The 18,547-nt window shown below is 42.0% G+C and overlaps 1 protein-coding gene across 2 annotated transcripts in view; it reads right to left on the bottom strand.

Annotated features, from left to right (window-relative positions):
• The window catches only part of SNX30 (sorting nexin family member 30), a 115,175-nt gene that overhangs the window by 58,454 nt on the left and 38,174 nt on the right, over nucleotides 1–18,547 (bottom strand). For both annotated transcript variants that reach the window (XM_042912009.1, XM_042912010.1), the window contains exon 2: nucleotides 1,329–1,520. In XM_042912009.1, coding sequence (XP_042767943.1) covers nucleotides 1,329–1,520 — 192 coding nt within the window. The remainder of the gene's footprint in view (nucleotides 1–1,328; nucleotides 1,521–18,547) is intronic.

Below are 18,547 nucleotides of genomic sequence, written 5' to 3'. Positions count from 1 at the left end.
TCAATCTATTAAAACTTCTAAAAATATCTGTAAACCCTTCTTCATCATGTGGCCTGTGGTGGCGGAGGAATACCAACAAACAGGATGGTTTCCTGAACAAAGCACTTTCTTTATTCAAAAATATAAAGTGATGACTCCTGAGATAGGTTGAAACCGTAATTAAGTCTTGGTCTACTGTACTGGGGGACAAATGACTCCATTTTCGGGTTTGTTTCTTTTTTAATGTATCCTTTTATAATAAGCTGGTAACTGAGTAAAACCAGTTAGAAGTATACGTTTATGTCTTGATATATATATAAAGCGATCATGTATATTTTCTCCTAATAGTGTAAATATTGTTATTCTTCCTCTGGATCAGTGCTTCTCAACCAGGAGTAATGTCGTCCCCAGGGAATACTTGGCAACGTCTGGAGACATTTTTAGTTGTCTCCACTGGAGGTTGGAGGTGGGTACTACAGGCATCTAGTGGGTAGAGGCCAGGCATGCTGGGAAACATCCTACAATGCATAGGACACCCCCTCACACACACAACAAAGAATTATTCAGTCCAAAACATCAATACTGCCAAGGATAAGAAACACTGCTTGAAACCTAAAATTGTACTTCTACTTAAAATATTGAAAAAACAATTGAAAAAGTAAAGATACATTAAAGTTATTCTTTTATAAGTAGAATTAGCTTAAGAGTATGGATTTGAAAATAAAAATATGGGATTGATAGTCCTAAAAATTCAACTTAGAATCCTGGTTACCTACTTTGTAACAGTGACCAAGTTAAAGTCTCTGCCTCAGTTTCCTCATCTCTAAAATTATAACTAGAAGATCTACCTTTTAGGGTTGCTGCGAACATTAAGCCAGACAATCTCAGGACCCTGTCCACTACCCACCTAGCACACAGCAAAAATGCAATAAATATTTGTTCCTAATCTTCTCTTCTTCCCCTCCCCCTATGATCCATTCCAAATACACCAAATTACAACCATGGTCTTGCCAGAGATTTCGAATGATACAGCCAATTCATAAATTTCAATAGTAATGTGATATTATTAACGTTAAATAATATCATGACCGAAAATAGGTGAAAGTAGAGGGATTAAATGTTTTATTTGAAAGACCGCAGTCACAATTTCTCCTTCGTTTTAAGATTAAAAATTCACATATAATCCTTTTAATCTGAATACATCTACTCTGTATCAAAAAGCCACATCCACCATTGAATGAAGGTGAATCGAGTCATACAAAGGGAAGGAAGAAAGCAAGAACCATGAAGGTAGGCCTCCAATTCATTAAGACCATTCAACAGGGGTGGAAGGTAATGACAGGACCTACTTTGGTGGTGATCCTATACGTAATGTAGGTCTCCATGGTACAGACATGCTTCTTGGGGTCATCAACTGTGACAAAGAGATCTCTGGTCTCACCATCAATGTCATCATCAAGCTGAAGTCTGTTGAGAAGGGAAGATGAGGAAGCTGGACTCGAAGTACCTGCTGGAGTACCACCGTTGGGCAAAATGAGATCCTGAAAGAAGAGAAGAGTCACCTTACAAATTAAATGAAGACACACATCTGGAGAACATCAGCAAAAGTGGCTGCTTTAACCAAACCAAGAAACATCTCTAAATATAAAAGTAATGTTCAAAGAAACTGATCCTTTCTTTGCTTAACATTTATTTATTTATTTATCTATTTATTTATTATTTTGAGAGAGAGAGAGAGAGAGCACACGAGTGGGGGAGGGGCAGAGAGAGAGGGGAGAGAGAATCCCAAGCAGGCTCTGCACTGTCAGCGCAGAGCCCAATGTGGGGCTCAAACTCACGAACCGCCAGATCATAACCTGAGCTGAAACCAAGAGTCAGACGCTTAACCGACTGAGCCACCCAGGTGCCCTTTATTTAACATCTTTTAAGTGAACAGGTCTTCTGTGACGAATAGAAACAAACTGTGGCAGTACTCTACACCAAATTCATGCCAATTCATTTTCCAGCAAGCACTGGAGGAACCACCAGAAGCAAACAGTTGAGGGACAGAGAACATAACCGCCCCACCAACGTCAGACTTTGACAGAGAAAGAATGCCATGCACACACTGCAAGAGCATTCTCCTTTCCCCCTTTCTCCAGATCACCGGGGCCCAGGTAGACATTAACACATCGGAACCCTGTTAAATACTTAGCACATTTAAAAACTCAATCAGCCGTCACAAAGAGACAACTAAACATTATGTGCCTCCTGAAAGCAGTTCCCACCACCACCTAAAAAGTATACTTACCAAAATATTGAATCTGAATCCTGAATAAATCTCTAGACACAACATCAACTTGTAGGAAATATAGAGGAATGAGGGAGATATTAAACCATACTATAAATATGAAATCAGAAAAACCCATGCTGTATGAAATTAAAGAGAACCAAAGACCGAGCTTCTTCAATAAATAAACTGCAAGGAGACAGAAAGACAGAAGGAGCACCTAGAGATGTAAAGCAATCTGAGAGACCTATTGACAACTGCAGTGGATCCTGATTAAAACAAAACGTTAGGGGCACCTGGGTGGCTCAGTTGGTTGAGCATCCGACTTCGGCTCAGGTCATGATCTTACGGTTCATGGGTTCGACCCCAGCATCAGACTCTGTGCTGACAGCTCGGAGCCTGGAGCCTGTTTCAGATTCTGTGTCTCCTTCTCTCTCTGCCCCTCCCTGGCTCGCTCTCTCTCTCTCAAAAATAATAAACATTTAAAAAATGTTAACAGATTTGGTGATATTCAGGGAAATGTAAATACTGATCAGTTATTTGATGGAATTTAGAAATGTATTAGGTGTGATAACAGAAGTATTATGATTTTACAAAGACTTCATCTCTTAGAAATATATAGAAAAATATTCATGGATGAAATGATAGGATATGCGGTATTTGCTTCAAAATAATTAAGAATAGGTAGATGGAGATATAGATGATACAAGATGCCCCAAGGTTGATAACTATAGAAGCCAGTATCTGTAGGTTTCTCCTCTTTTGTATATGTATAAATTTGTCCACAACATACACATTTTCAAATGGGGGGAGGGGTACAAATGACAGAAAAGAAAGAGATGGAAAATTTTTTAAATTATGGACCTCTTTTTAGGCCTTAGTGGGAAGCCACTTGATTAAATCATGTTCCTGCAATATCCAAAAATGGTAGTCAGTCTTACCTCTTTTGGTTTTTAGGTTTAATAACAGACAAAGCCCTGTCTAGCAGTAGATGTGAGCATCTATATGTCACTTTGGAGTCATCAGAAGGCAAAGACTAAGGAATACAATAAGAGACATGACACCATGGAAAAGACCTTGGAAACACTGTTGTCCTGTTGGTCATCAGATCACAAGTTGGAGATGGGGAGATGCTTTCCCTTGAATTCTCTCTTCTTGTCTGCAGGTTGGATATGACTTAGCCCCCAGATAAGAGGACACAGAGGAAACGAGAGGTCAACCTAGCAGTCACATCCATGAGCTCTAGCTGAAAAGAGGGCTGTGACAAGGCGGAGTCTGGAGTCAAGGGCAATGTCACCCAACTCAATGGATGATGGAAAGTAAACAGATAAGGCACCTTCCTTTGTCTCCATTTCTAGAGTGCAGATAATTTAATCACATGCATGTTTACACAATGTCAAAAATATTTTTTGTGATTGCTAAAAAAATTCCATATTCACAGAAGACCCCGCTCTCCACTTCTCCTCAGCCCAAGGGCTTGTCGGCTGGGAAGGCGAACCCCACAGTAGCTGCCCTCAGTGTGGACGTGACTGTAGAACCTTAGCTACAGCAGCGTCAGCTCATCTGACTGCCCTGTCAGCATACAGACAGGGCATGCAGTGGCCATACCCCAGCGTCTAGGGATCTGAGAAGACACCTTCTCTGGAGCTCTGCGATAATAACCATCGTGCCTCCATCATTTCAGTAAATATTTAAACACTGACCTCAGGCACGGCCCGCACCAGGCATTGCAGGGGCCCACCCTTACTTACGTTTCATCAACACTAGCACACTGGGCCTCAGAATGGCTCTGCCGATGGCTAAGCATTGCACAAGAGAAACAAAGAACTCAAAATCTTTAGACAGATAAGCCAACATGGGCTCTGACAGCAGCTTTCCACCATCTGGCCTGGACAGATCTTACCGGCCTTGTTTCTCACGACTTCAGTTCTGGAACCCACCGTGCTGTTTCGTGCTCCTCACCTTTGCTTGCAAAGCTACCCCTCTTTTTTACGTAGTGGTCTCCAAGTATCTCACTTGAATCTGTTCAAATGCACCCTCCTCTTGGAATCCTCCACTGATCCACCCCCTAGCAGAAATTAGTTACTCCTTCTCAGTACTTTGAAGATACTACCACTGAAGCAGTTTTCCGGGTTTTGGGTTTTTTTTAAGTTTGTTTTATTTATTTTGAAAGAGAAAGAGCACACAGCAGGGGCAGAGAGAGAGGGAAAGAGAGAATCCCAAGCAAGTTTGCACTGTCAGCGCAGAGCCCAATGCGGGGCTCAAAGTCAAGAACCATGAGACACGACCTAAGCCAGAATCAAGAATTGGACGCTTAACGACTGAGCCACCCAGGCGCCCCAGCAGTTTTCAGTTTTAATCATTTATTTACATATGTAACATCTACAAACACTGTGAGTCCCCAACAACTGTGACTGTGTCTTGTTCACCTCTGTGTGTGTGTGTGTGTGTGTGTGTGTGTGTGTGTACACATCTGTTTGCAGGTGTCCCAGTGACTCCAAGCCAACTCCCCTGACCTTTGCTCTGGGACCTCTGCCAATAACTTTCCAAAAGCAGCCCACACAAAGGTCTGAGATGTCTTGGCCAGACAGCGGGAAGTTAACTTGTTCTCAAGTCAGTTGGTGGGGGTGGGGGTGGGGGAGGGAGAGTCAGTCAAACAGACCTTATCACACTGAAGATTTTTTCCTCCCAGGACTACGTGACCAGGGAAACACTCATACCCTTACTATCAGGTGTTTCACGGAGTATTATGTAAGCACATATGAATAGTCGACGACCTACAAATGTCTATAATTTCCTAAAACAGGAGCCCCCAGCTCAGCTTTCAATGGCACATGTGCACACAGTGTTTCCACATTCTTTATATATACGTACACTATATATATATATATATATATATATACATATATATATATACACATATATATAAGACTATATATATAATCTTTATACACACACACACACACACACACACACATATACAGAGAGAGAGAGAGAGAGAGCACACATGCGCAAGTACAGGGGAGGGGCAGAGAGAGAGGGAGAGAATCCCAAGCAGGCTCTGCACTGTCAGCACAGAGCCTGATGTGGGGCTCGAACTCACCAAACAGGAGATCACGACCTGAGCTGAAGTCAGATGCTTAACCAACTGAGCCACCCAGGCGGCCCTGTGTCCACATTCTTATTTCATTACAGCTCATGTCAGCCTTGTGATGGTTAGCAAGACAGATATACTGTCTCTACCAAGAAGGAGGCAACTCAAAAAGGTTAGGTCATGTGTCCAAATGAAGCTAGTCACTGCTATGCTAAGAGCTGAACGCAGGTTTCTAGTTCTGAGTTCAAGGTTCTTATCAAGCTGAACGCCTTTTGTGTGGCTTTTTCCAACCCAACAACATCCCTCATGTCCACCATCTGGCCATAAATCCTTCTGGGTAAATATGAAGCTTCTGTTTTCAAAGCCAGTCAAGGAAAGCTAACACTTCCCTTAGGGTCTTAATACAAGTTACGCCCTCAAATGACTCCCCCTCAAGATATGGTCCCCATGAGAAGCAAATGTGGAGAGAAAATATGAAAATCTAGGGGCGCCTGGGTGGCTCAGTTGGTTGGGCCTCAGACTTCAGCTCAGGTCATGACCTCACGTCCTGAGGGTTCGAGCCCCATGTTGGGCTCTGTGCTGATATGATAACTAGGAGCCTGGAGCCTGCTTCAGATTCTGTGTCTCCCTCTCTCTGTCCCCATCCTGCTCACACTCTGTCTCTCAAAAATAAATAAACATTAGAAAAAATATTTTACATTTTTTTAAATGTTTTTATTTATTTTTGAAGGAGAGACAGAGACAGAGCATGAGCAGGGGAGGAACAGAGAAAGAGGGAGAATCCAAAGCAGGCTCCAGGCTCTGAGCTGTCAGCACAGAGCCTGATGCGGGGCTCGAACCCACGAACTATGAGATCATGACCTGAGCCGAAGTCGGACGCTCAACCGACTGAGCCACCCAGGCGCCTCAGAAAAAATATTTTAACAAAAATATGAAAATCTAGGAAGAGAGGACAGTCCAGTACTCTAGCAGCAGGCATGCAACAGTGAGAGACCTAAGTTCTTTGAGCAGGTGCTATGGGACAGCAGCACGTTTCTGACCAACATGAACCATGGAACGCGAGAAGTGGCAGAATCCTTGGCTCAATGCAAAGGCTCCTGGTTCGTTTTTGCTGCCCTAGGGTCAGGCTTCCATACTGCAGCCAGGCAGCTCTTTGAGAAGTGTTAATCAGAGCATGTCACTCCCCTGCTCAAAACTCTCAAAGACACCCACTCACACTCAGAATCAAATCTAACCTCCCTCCCATAACCTATGAGGGCCAATGTGACCTCACCATTCCCCCTGACCTCATCCTTGACGTTCTTCCCCTGCTTCATCACGTTCCAGATGCACAGGTCTCAGCTCACCTAGACCTGAGTGCTTCCATGTTTGCTGCTCACCGTACCTGGACCAGTCCTCTCCCCTCACATTCCCATGTGGCTGGCTCTTCTCTTCAAAAAGGTTCCTGCTAGGGGTGCCAGGCTCAGTTGGTTAAGTGTCCAACTTCAGCTTGGGTCGTGGTCCCATGGTCTACGGGTTCGAACCCTGTGTCAGGCTCTGTGCTGACGGCTCGGAGCCTGGAGCCTGCTTCAAATTCTGTGTCTCCCTCTCTCTCTACCTTTCTCCCACTTGTTCTCTCTCTCTCTCTCTCCCTCAAAAATAAATAAACATGAAAAATATTTAAAAAAAATAGGTTCCTGCCCAAATGACGCCTTCTCAGCCCACAAAATCTAAAAATACCCCTGCACCCCTCTATCACTTCCCAGAGCCTTCCCTGCCTTTATTTTAGTCACAGACTCTCACCGTCTGAAAAGTTATTATGTATTAACTGACGGTCCGACAAGAGGAGAGACTTTGTCATATTTTCTTCTCCTCTATCCTCTGGCACATAGTAGGCACTCAACATATAGCTGATAAATGAATGAGACCCAACTCAATCCCTTGCCAGTAGAAGGGACTCAATAAAGGTCTGTCAGATGACAATGACACCGAGCCTGGCAATGACTGGGCAGTTCTGAACCCCAGTTCAGAGTAGACTCCGGCAAGTTTCTTAACCTCTCTATGCCCTAATCTCCTCGTTTATAAAATGGGTATAATGGTATTGAATTAGCTAGTACATGAAGCAGATGGAATAGTGCCTGGAACACAGTGGGTGCTACAACACTAGTAAGAGACTAAAACACAAAAAACAAAAAACAACAAAAGAAGCCAAATCAACTTGCCTGCAAGTATTCTTGCATCCCCCTGGAGACTATGGGGCTGGGCTCACAACAGACACTTAACAAATGCTGCTGAAGATAAAAACTGTATGGGGAGTCATTGCTGGGGCCTCAAATACACTTTCCTTAACGATTTTACTGTAGCTACAGTAACTCTTGTGAAAATTACAACATATAAATAAATGAAAGCACCTCATTGTTCCCAAATATTAATTCTCACCTAACGCAGGTTTCAGTTATAAGTGAATTTCTTCTCCCCCTCTACCCCTTTTTACCTAGGAAGAGAAATACGTACATGAGCTGCTACAGAAACCCCTCTGGTTCAAAGAATTTCAGTTACCAGATCCACTGTTGTGGTCAGCCGGGCAGAAGACAGATGATTAAATTAACATAAATCACTGGCAAAACTCTATATTACATTATACACGTGGTTTATGAAAAGAAAGTGGTATACATTAGGAGCCAATATGGATTTAATTTTCAGAAAGTCATGCTTAGGGAAAAAAAAAGAGAGAAGGACAGAGACAAACCAAAAAAGAGACTCTTAACTATAGAGAACAAACTGATGGTTACCAGAGGGGGGATGGGGGGTGGGGAGTGTGTGAAATAGGTGATGGGGATGAAGGAGAACACTTGTGATGAGCACCAGGTGACTAAAATAAAAACTAAAAAAAAAAAAAAGTCCTGCTTAAACACTCGAAGCTCTCTTTTTGATACTATGAGAGGGAAGTGGGCAACATGATCTAGTTTCAGGACAGCTTGATGTAAGGCGTCCTCACACCGAAGGGGAGAGTGCTCATAATGTACCTGACTCGTCTCTATTTACCTGCCTCCTGCCAGGCACACAGGAGATGCCTGAAGAATGAATAGGTCCTACAGAGACTGAACAGAACACTCCTGATTGTTGACTTTGTCGTAAAGTTAAATTTAAGCCCACTTTGGAGAATACAATCAAAGGGAAACTCTCAAAAATGTTCTGTTCAAGGATGTTCATAGCAGAGCAAAGAACACGGAGTGAACCCTGGAAAAATCCCAAAAGGCTCGATAACCAGGAAATGATCGTGTTTATATTAATAGGAATGTTACACACTCATTTAAAGATTATAAAACTAGACTCTTAGATAAACTCTGTGAGCTGAGCACAGACACACCCTGTTCTCTCCCTCTTTCCATTCTCCAGATACTCACTTAAAGCTACAGAAGGGAAGAGAAAGAGCAGTGAGGGGAAAAAAAGAAAAAGAAAAAGAAAAGCAGTGACTAGAATTGGACCAGACTGGAAACCAGGCAAGAATGCCATCCAAATGCTAAAACCTCCAAAGGTTTTCTACGGGATATAACTGGGACACAAGTGAGGAAAAGAACTAAGAGGTATCTTTAACCCATGTCCCTGAAGTCACTCAAGGTTATTTATCAAGGTTTCCTAAGAGGTAGAAAATGCCCTGAAGCCCTCACCTACACTCTAATTTGAAAGTGCAAACTTCTGGGGGGATGGGCAAGTGGGAGGGCCAACAGCGGGGCAAAGGAGGACCACCAGAGTATCTGGCTGCTGTGGACAAGGGGATGCCAAGCACAGGCAGATACACCGTGTAAGGACCACCAGCAAAGGGTGTCTGCCCACACACACTGCTTCCTCTCACCATGAAGGGTAGAGATGCAAATGCAAGCCAACAGCCAAAGGAACATGAAGGCAGCTGGCCAGCTGCCCTGGGCAGATCCAACCAACCACAGAGACCGCAAACTGAAGGAGCTGGGCTCCACCGAGATGGGGAGAAAACCCAAAACCAGAAGGAAGCCAGGCTATGCTGGATCCAGATGCAGAGAGAAATGAGGCCAAGCTTCCCTGAGTGACTATCCAGGACCCTGGCTTTCTTCCTTCTGACTCTTCCCCACTGATAGATCACTCAACTGATCTGGCAACTGATAACCTAAGATCTGAGAAGACAATTCTAACATCATGGGGAAAGAGAGGGGATCCATTAATTCACTTGTTCTGATAGGTGGCAAATGGCAGGCCTGCATTACCTCATTAGACACAGGAAAACCTAAAAATATATCCAGCCTATCTTCGCTCATCATTCAGACCCAAGAAGACCAAAACATGAAGAAAGTAGCCCAGTCCTCAAGAGCAGATAAATACAAGTATGTATGATTTACCTCATGAAATAGAACACTTTAGGCTCTAACAAAAGTCAAAACTGGAAGAGGGAATAAAGAAGCTAAAGTATAAACTGAAAACAGAAAAGAGTAAATATTGCAAGCCAAACCAGAATATATTTCTTCTAAAAGATGAATTAGATCAAGTAAAATTTAGGAAGTCTGATCAATATACAGTGGTGGGGTAGGGAGAGGAAGAGGCAGTAACTATTACCTCTTTGCATGATTATAAATTACAAGGATATGCTGTGAAAAACTATGCCAATGAACTTGCAAGTCTAGATGAGATAGACACCTTTGCAGGAAAATACATGGCCAAAATGAAATTTAGTTGAGGTAGAAAATCTAAATAACCACAGAACTGCTGTCACAGAACTTTTACTGAAAGGTAAGCTAAGCCCCATGGTTGTACAGCTCAGCTCCACCGAAACTCAAGGAGCAAGTTCTGTTTTATCCAATTACTCTAAGACACATACTTTTAAAAAATGGAGAGGGGTGCCTGGGTGGCTAAGTCATTTAAAGCATCTAACTCTTGATTTTGGCTCAGGTCATGATATGACAGCTCATGGAATCAAGGCCCGCATGCTGTCAGCATGGAGCCTGCTTGGGATCCTCTCTTTCCCCCTCTCTCTTTCCCTCCCCTGCTCGTGCTCTCTCCCTCTCTCTCAAAATAAATAAATATTGGGGCACCTGGGTGGCTCAGTCAGTTAAGCGTCTGACTTCAGCTCAGGTCATCATCTCACAGTTTGTGGGTTCGAGCCCCGCGTCAGGCTCTGTGCTGACAGCTCAGAGCCTGGAGCCTGCTTTGGATTCTGTGTCTCCCTCCCTGTACCCCTTCCCACTTCTGAAATAAGTAAACATTAATAAAATTAAAAATAAATAACTTTAGGGGCGCCTGGGTGGCTCAGTCGGTTGAGCGTCCGACTTCGGCTCAGGTCACGATCTCGCAGTCCGTGAGTTCGAGCCCCGCGTCGGGCTCTGGGCTGATGGCTCAGAGCCTGGAGCCTGCTTCCGATTCTGTGTCTCCCTCTCTCTCTGCCCCTCCCCCGTTCATTCTTTGTCTCTCTATGTCTCAAAAATAAATAAACGTTAAAAAAAATTTTTTTAATAAAAATAAATAAATAAATAACTTTAAAATTTTTTAATAATAAACCTTTTAAATCATTTTATAAGGATTAACTATATCTGATATCAAAATACTAGTACAGAAAAGGAAATTAGATAGAAGTGTAAACACTGTCAATAAAGTAACAGCAAGTGGTATAGTAAAAGAATTTTTAGGGGCACCTGGGTGGCTCAGTCGGTAGAGCATCTAACTTCGGCTTGGGTCATGATCTCATAGCTTGTGAGTTTGAGCCCCGTGTCAGGCTCACTGCTGTCAGTGCAGAGCCTGCTTTATATCCTCTGTTCCTCTCTCTCTCTTTGTCCCTTTCCCCTCATGCTCTCTCAAAAATAAATAAACATTTTTTTAAAAAAAGAATTTTTAAAAAGAAGAATATATCAGGGCGCCTCGGTGGCTCAGCTGGTTAAGCATCTGACTCTTGATTTTGGTTCAGGTCATGATCTCACATTCATGAGATAGAGCCTCATGGGCTCTGTGCTGCGAATGGAGTCTGCTTGGGATTCTCTCTCTCTCTCCCTCTCTCTCTACCTCTCCCTTGCTCGCATGCTCTCAATCTCTCTCAAAATAAATAAACGTTTTTTAAAATAAACTAAAATAAATAAAACTCAATTAAAACAAGCATATGTACATACAAAAATTTTTTTAAAAAAGAAGAAGAATACATCAGGATCAAGTCAAATATATTCTAGGAAATCAAGAGTAATTTAACATTAGGAAATCTATTAATGTAATTTATTATATTAACTGATCACATAATCATTGTTGAATATAATCATATCCTTATTGGTATCACTCATCGGTAATGAATTGGTATCAGCCATTCCAATAAAATCTCAAAGTAAAATTAAGAAATAAAAGTAAAGTTCAAACGTAAAGCAAACAAGCTCAAAGTAAAAGCAAACAAGTGAAACTTCTTTGCAGTTGAATTTCTGTACACTAATAATGAAGTAGCAGGAAAGAGAAATTAAGGAAATAATACCATTTACAACTGCATCAAAAATAATAAAATACCTAGGAATAAACTTAACAAAGGAGTTGTAAAAGACTTATAATCTGAAAACCATAAAACATTGATGAAAGAAACTGAAGATGACACACATAAAAAATATTCCATGTTCATGGACTGGGAGAACAAATACTGTCAAAATGTCCATACCACCCAAACAACCTACATATTTAATACAATCTCTATCAAAATAACAATAGCATTTCTCACAGAACTAGAACAAATAAGCCTAAAATTTGTATGGAACCACAAAGACTCCAAATAGCCCAAGCGATCTTGAAGAACAAAGCTGGAGGTATCACAATCCCAGATTTGAGGTTGTACAACAAAGCCATAGTAATCAAAATGGTATGGTAGCGGCACAAAAACAGACACATCAATGGATCAAAATCTACAGTCCAGAAATAAACCCATAATTATATGGTCAATTAATCTACAACAAAGGAGTCAAGAACACGCAATGGAAAAAAGACAGCTTCTTCAACAAACGGTGTTGGAAAAACTGGACAGCTACATACAAAAGAACAAAACTGGACCATTTTCTTACACCATACACAAAAAATAAACTCAAGATGGATTAATGTGAGACCTAAAACCATAAAATTCCTAGAAGAAAAACATTGGCAGTAATCTCTTTGATGTAATCTCTGTTTGGCCAACAGACACATGAAAAGATGTTCAATGTCACTCATCATTGGGGAAATGCAAACAAAACCATAATGAGATAATCACTTCACACCTGACAGAATGGCTAAACTCAAGAACACAGGAAACAACAAGCGTTGGGAGGATGTGGAGAAAAAGGAACTGTTGCATTCTTAATGGGAATGCAAACTGGTGCAGCCACTGTGGAAACCAGTAGGGAGGGTCCTCGGAAAATTAAAAAAAGAATTACCATATGACCCAGTAATTCCACTACTAGGTATTTACCAAAGAAATATGAAAACACTAAATTTTAAAAGATATTTGCACCCTACTGTTTATAGCAGCATTATTTACAACAGCCAAGATATGGAAGCAACCCAAGTCTACCCACAGATGAACAGATAAAGAAGATGTGGTGTAGGGGCACTTGCATGGCTCCGAGGGTTAAGCATATATAAGCATATATAACTCCGAGGTTAAGCATATATAAGCATATATAAGATATATATATATATATCTAGATCTAGATATATCTATAGATCTATATATCTATAGATCTATAGATCTATAGATATATATATAATGGAATATCAGCCATAAAAAATAATGAAATCTTGCCATTTGAAACTACATGGATGGATCTAGAGGGTACAATGCTAAGTGAAATAAGTCAGTCAGAAAAAGACAAATAGCATATGATTTCACTCATATGTGGAATTTAAGAAAGAAAAAAAAGAAAAAAAAAGGGAAACAAAAACCAGACTCTTAAATACAGAGAAAAAACTGGTGGTTGCCAGAGAGGAGGTGAAAGAGGGATGGGTGAAACAGGTGAAGGGATTGAGAGTACTCTTATCATGACGAGCACTGAGTAATGTATGGAATTGTTGGATCATTATATTATATGCCTGAAGCTAATATAACACTGTATGTTAATTATACTGGAATTAAAAAAAAAATTTAGTGTTTATTTATTTTTGAGAGAGATAGAGCATGAGCGGTGGAGGGGCAGAGAGAGGGAGACACAGAATCTGAAGCAGGCTCCAGGCTCTGAGCTGTCAGCCCAGAGCCTGATGCAAAGCTCGAACCCATGAACCGCGAGATCATGACCGGAGCTGAAGCCGGCACTCAACCGACTGAGCCACCCAGACACCCCTAATTATACTGGAATTTTTAAAACACATACATAAAATTTGTTTAAGAAACAAAAACAATACTGGTTCCATGACAGATTTTTCCAGGAACCAGGCTGGATATGATGAGACTTTTAAAGAGAATGCAGAGGGGTAGGGGAGAAACAAAAAATAAATAAATAAAGCTCCTAAATATTTTTAAGAGTTTATATCAGAAAACATCAACAATGAACCTTGAAAACATTCCGTGAAAGAAGCCAGACATCAAAGACCACACATATCATTCCACTCATGGGAAATGTCCAAAACAGACAAATCCTTAGAGATAGAAAACAGATTTTTCGTTGCCAGGGGTTTGAGGGAAGGGAGAACAGGGAATCGGATGTTTGATGAGTATAGGACTTCTTTTGAGGGTCACAAAAATATTCTGGAATTAGACAGTAATGATGTGTGCACAATGCTGTGAATACACTAAAAACCACTCAACTGTATACTTTAAGATGGTGATTTTAGGGTACATGAATCAGATCTCAATAATATTTGGAAAGCAACAAACAATATGAAACATTAAAGGCCTGTCTACTAAATTCAGAAACAAGATTCTGATACCTAATATCACCCCATTATTCAAATCGTTCTGGAGACTCCAGCTACTGCAATGATGCACATACACTAGAGCTCCATGTACTGAAGTATTTAAAAAGAATACTTAAGAATACTTAAGCTCAGTTGGTTAAGCGACCGACTTCGGCTCAGGTCATGATCTCGCAGTTTGTCAGTTCGAGCCCTGTGTCGGGCTCTGTGCTGACAGCTCACAGCCTGGAGCCTACTTCAGATTCTGTCTCCCCCTCTCTCTACCCCTCCCCTGCTCACGCTCTGTGTCTCTCTGTCTCTCAATAACAAATAAACGTTAAAAAAAAATTTTTTTTTAAAGAATACTTAAAAACATGCAGTGATCCATCATATCACTCCGTGGCAAGAGGTCAGTTTCCCCCAAAATTATATGAAATTTTAACAACCGTAACAGAGAGAAAATGTATTTAAAACACTTTAAAATGATCAATCTGAATTGCTATAAAGTACTGAACTAAACAGTGTTCAGGGACAAAGGAGAGGACATGAACTATATGGTAGATGGCATTATCATTTGCAGTTATTAACTTCCTTCCTTTAAGAGGACTATACGGGGCGTCTGGGTGGCTCAGTCGGTTAAGCGTCCGACTTCAGCTCAGGTCATGATCTCATAGTCCGTGAGTTCGAGCCCCGCATCAGGCTCTGTGCTCAGAGCCTGGAGCCTGCTTTGGATTCTGCGTGTCCCTCTCTCTCTCTGCCCCTCCCCTGCTCCTATTCTGTCTCTCTCTGTCTCTAAATAAAAACATTTAAAAAAATTAAAAAAAAAAAAAGGACTATATATTCTTACCATCGCCAGGTGACTGCCCACAGGGAGGGCACATCTCCACCCCACTGCTTTCTGGTATGGCTATGTGACTTGCTCTGACCAATGGCACATGAGCAAATGTGACACACATACCAGATGGGAGCAGATACTATTAGAGCCGCTGCATGTTTCCACCAGCTCTCTTGTTCTCTCTCCTCTGCCCTGAAACTGGCATGACCCAACTGGGGCTGCTCCTTCAGAATGGAATACTTGTGGACAAGAGCCATAGTGACTGACTCATAGCCACCGACACATACGGTAACCTAGAAATTAATAATGTTCGCTGCAAACCTTTGAATTTTTGGAGTTACTACCACAGCAAGGCTGACAATACATATAATTATACAAATTCCTATATAATTTTTTTAAATCTAGATATGGAATAGTGAGATGAACAATATGAAACTTTAAGATGTAGAAACATATCTTTTTTTTTTTCTCGTAGAGTTATTCAAATACATCTTAACTCTATTTCCTAAGTTCCAGGACCCTACTTGCTTATTAGCAGGAATCTCAGTCCTCCTTCCTTCCTACTCTCTGCCCTGGAATCCTATCACAAATATTCTCCAAAACCTCAAGGTTGCTTGCACAAGTATCTCCAAGTTCCCAAGGCCCACAAGTCTGCAGTTTCTAGGTTGGCATCTTCCCTGAACATCTTACCTTTTCTAGCTTTGGATTCTTGACAATTTCTTTTTCTTCCTTTCTTTCCTTTCCTTCCTTCCTTCCTTCCTCCCTTCCTTCTTTCTCTCCTTCCTTTTCTTCTTTTATTTTAGAGAAGGGGGGAAGGACAGAGTGGCAGAGAGAGAGAGAGAGAGAGAGAGAGAGAGAGAGAGAGAATCTTAAGCAGACTCTCAGAGCCTGACTCGGGCTTCAATCCCACAACCCTGGGATCATGACCTGAGCTGAGACCAAGAGTCAGGGGTGCCTGGGTGGCTCAGTTGGTTAAGCATCTGACTTCGGCTCAGGTCATGATCTCATGGCTCGTGGGTTCACACCCCACATCAGGCTCTTATACTGATAGCTCAGAGCCTGGAGCCTGCTTCGAATTCTGTGTGTCTCTCTCTCTGACCCTCCCCTGCTTGCACTCTGTCTCTCTCTCTCTCTCTCTCTCTCTCTCAAAAATAAATAAACATTAAAAAAAAAAAAGTCGGATGCTCAACCAACGGAGCCATCCAGACGCCCCTGGACCATTTCTTATGAGGTAAAGACTCTTCTTTAGACATGGGTTAAGAAACTACCTGTTTCAGGGTGCCAGGGTGGCTCAGTCAGTTAAGCATGGGACTCTTTTTTTTTTTTTTTTTTTTTAATTTTTTTTTTTTTTTTCAACGTTTTTTTTTTATTTATTTTTGGGACAGAGAGAGACAGAGCATGAACGGGGGAGGGGCAGAGAGAGAGGGAGACACAGAATCGGAAACAGGCTCCAGGCTCCGAGCCATCAGCCCAGAGCCCGACGCGGGGCTCGAACTCACGGACCGCGAGATCGTGACCTGGCTGAAGTCGGACGCTTAACCGACTGCGCCACCCAGGCGCCCCAAGCATGGGACTCTTGATTTCTGCTCACATTATGATCTCACGGTCTTGAGATCAAGCCCCATGCCAGGCTCAGCACTGGGTATGGAGCCTGCTTGGGATTCTCTCCCCCCTCCCTCTGCCCCTCCCCTGCTCGAGTGTGCGCACTCTTGAAAGGTAGGAAGAGGAGCGCCTGGGTGGCTCAGTCCGTTAAGTGGCCGACTTCGGCTCAGGTCATGATCTCACGGTCCATGAGTTCGAGCCCCGCGTCGGGTTCTGTGCTGACCACTCAGAGCCTGGAGCCTGTTTCAGATTCTGTGTCTCCCTCTCTCTGACCCTCCCCCATTCATGCTCTGTCTCTCTCTGTCTCAAAAATAAATAAACGTTAAAAAAAAAATTTATAAAAAAAAAAAAGGTAGGAAGGAAGGAAGGGAGGGAGGGAGGAAGAAAGAAAGAAAGAAAGAAAGAAAGAAGAAAAAGAAATCACCTGTTTCAAAGCTTTATTTGTAGATTAATAAAGCTGTTTAGAAACTGAAAATATTTCCCTAGATTTTCTATCAGAAAACCTGCCTTTCAAGTAAAATCCACCGACTGGCTTGATGCAAAAGAAGGCCTCCAACCAGAACACAGTGAAGCCCAAATGAAGGAGCACAAGTCTACATTCTTTGGCTAAGATTCCAATGCTTTTTCTAAAAATCTCCAGACTAACAACCACTTCTCCAGACATTCTTGTGATTCTTAGGAGCAAGGGTTTTTCTCCCATCCTCAGATGAATTGAAACATGACCCTTTTTCATTCCTTCTAAGGAGGAAACTCCGTTTCAACCACATATTGAACACCTAACACACATTAGCTCAAGTGCTGATGCAGAGCTACCACACAAAAACAAAAGGGCCACCAAACACTTTAAAAGTGTTTCGAGGACTCAATCCAGCTGGGCGAAGGGGCATGAGAACCTCTACAGGTGCAAGGCAATATGAGTCCTAATGCAAAACAAAGGAGGGGGACAAAGGATGTTGGGGCAACGTGAGAAGGAGAACAGTGAATTTGCCCACAGGCAAAACAAAGCTGTGGGAGACCAAGCTGAGAAATCACAACCCTTGAAGGAGGAGAGGTATTTTCAAAAGTCTGTCCCTAACTGAATGGTTACTATGACTCATAACACAAAGGTTTTGCCTCTATTGCTAGCCAGGTATGTGCAGGCCATCTGGAGGACTCAAAAACCCAGGAAGGCAGCTTTCTAAAAGTGTGGGTTAAACTGACTGGGTGGCTCAGTCAGTTAAGTGTCTGACTCTTGATCTTGGCTCAGGTCTTGATATCAGGGTGGTGAGTTTAAGCCCTGTGTTGGGTTCCACGTTGGGCATGAAGCCTCCTTAAAATAATAATAATAATAATTAATAAATAAATAAAATCAAAATGTGGATTAAATCTCCCCCAAAAGCACATATTCAAAGAAAATGTGACTCTCCCTAAAAACCTGCTCTTTTTTGCCCATCTTGACCTACTCTATCAATTAAAAGCTAGGTAAAGACATTCCCCCACTGACGTTTCTGCACCAAATTACACAAGGGTCTGGGGCATAGAACCCCTCAGAGACCATCCAAGTTGTCTGAGTCAGATATAAGAAAAGCCTTAGAAGTGGCATGCATGAGGTCACGTAAGTGGAAATGCCAGGAATCCAGGTCTTTGGTCTCTATTCTAGGGTCGTGCTACACAACCTAGATGCTTCCTCCTTGTATCTTACGTAAGAAGGTGAGTGATGTAGACAAGCAGAAATAAGATCAATTGAGAAAAACTTACATTATGATCGCTAATCAACAGAGGATAAGTGACATTTCATAAAGATCAGGAAGTTAATCTGCTGTGATACTGTCTAAGGTCCTCCTTTATACGTTCTTCCTATCCTAACCCACTCCTCCCACTTTGATCTGTAACAAAAGAAGCAAAGAAGGAAGATCTGGGCTTAGAGTTCAAATGACTGGGCTTGCATTCTGGCTTTGCT

The sequence above is a fragment of the Panthera leo genome, chromosome D4 (genome assembly GCF_018350215.1).
Source record: "Panthera leo isolate Ple1 chromosome D4, P.leo_Ple1_pat1.1, whole genome shotgun sequence".
NCBI lineage: Eukaryota > Metazoa > Chordata > Mammalia > Carnivora > Felidae > Panthera > Panthera leo.
Note: the sequence above shows the minus strand (reverse complement) of the source record. Positions and strands in the feature narration are given on the sequence as shown.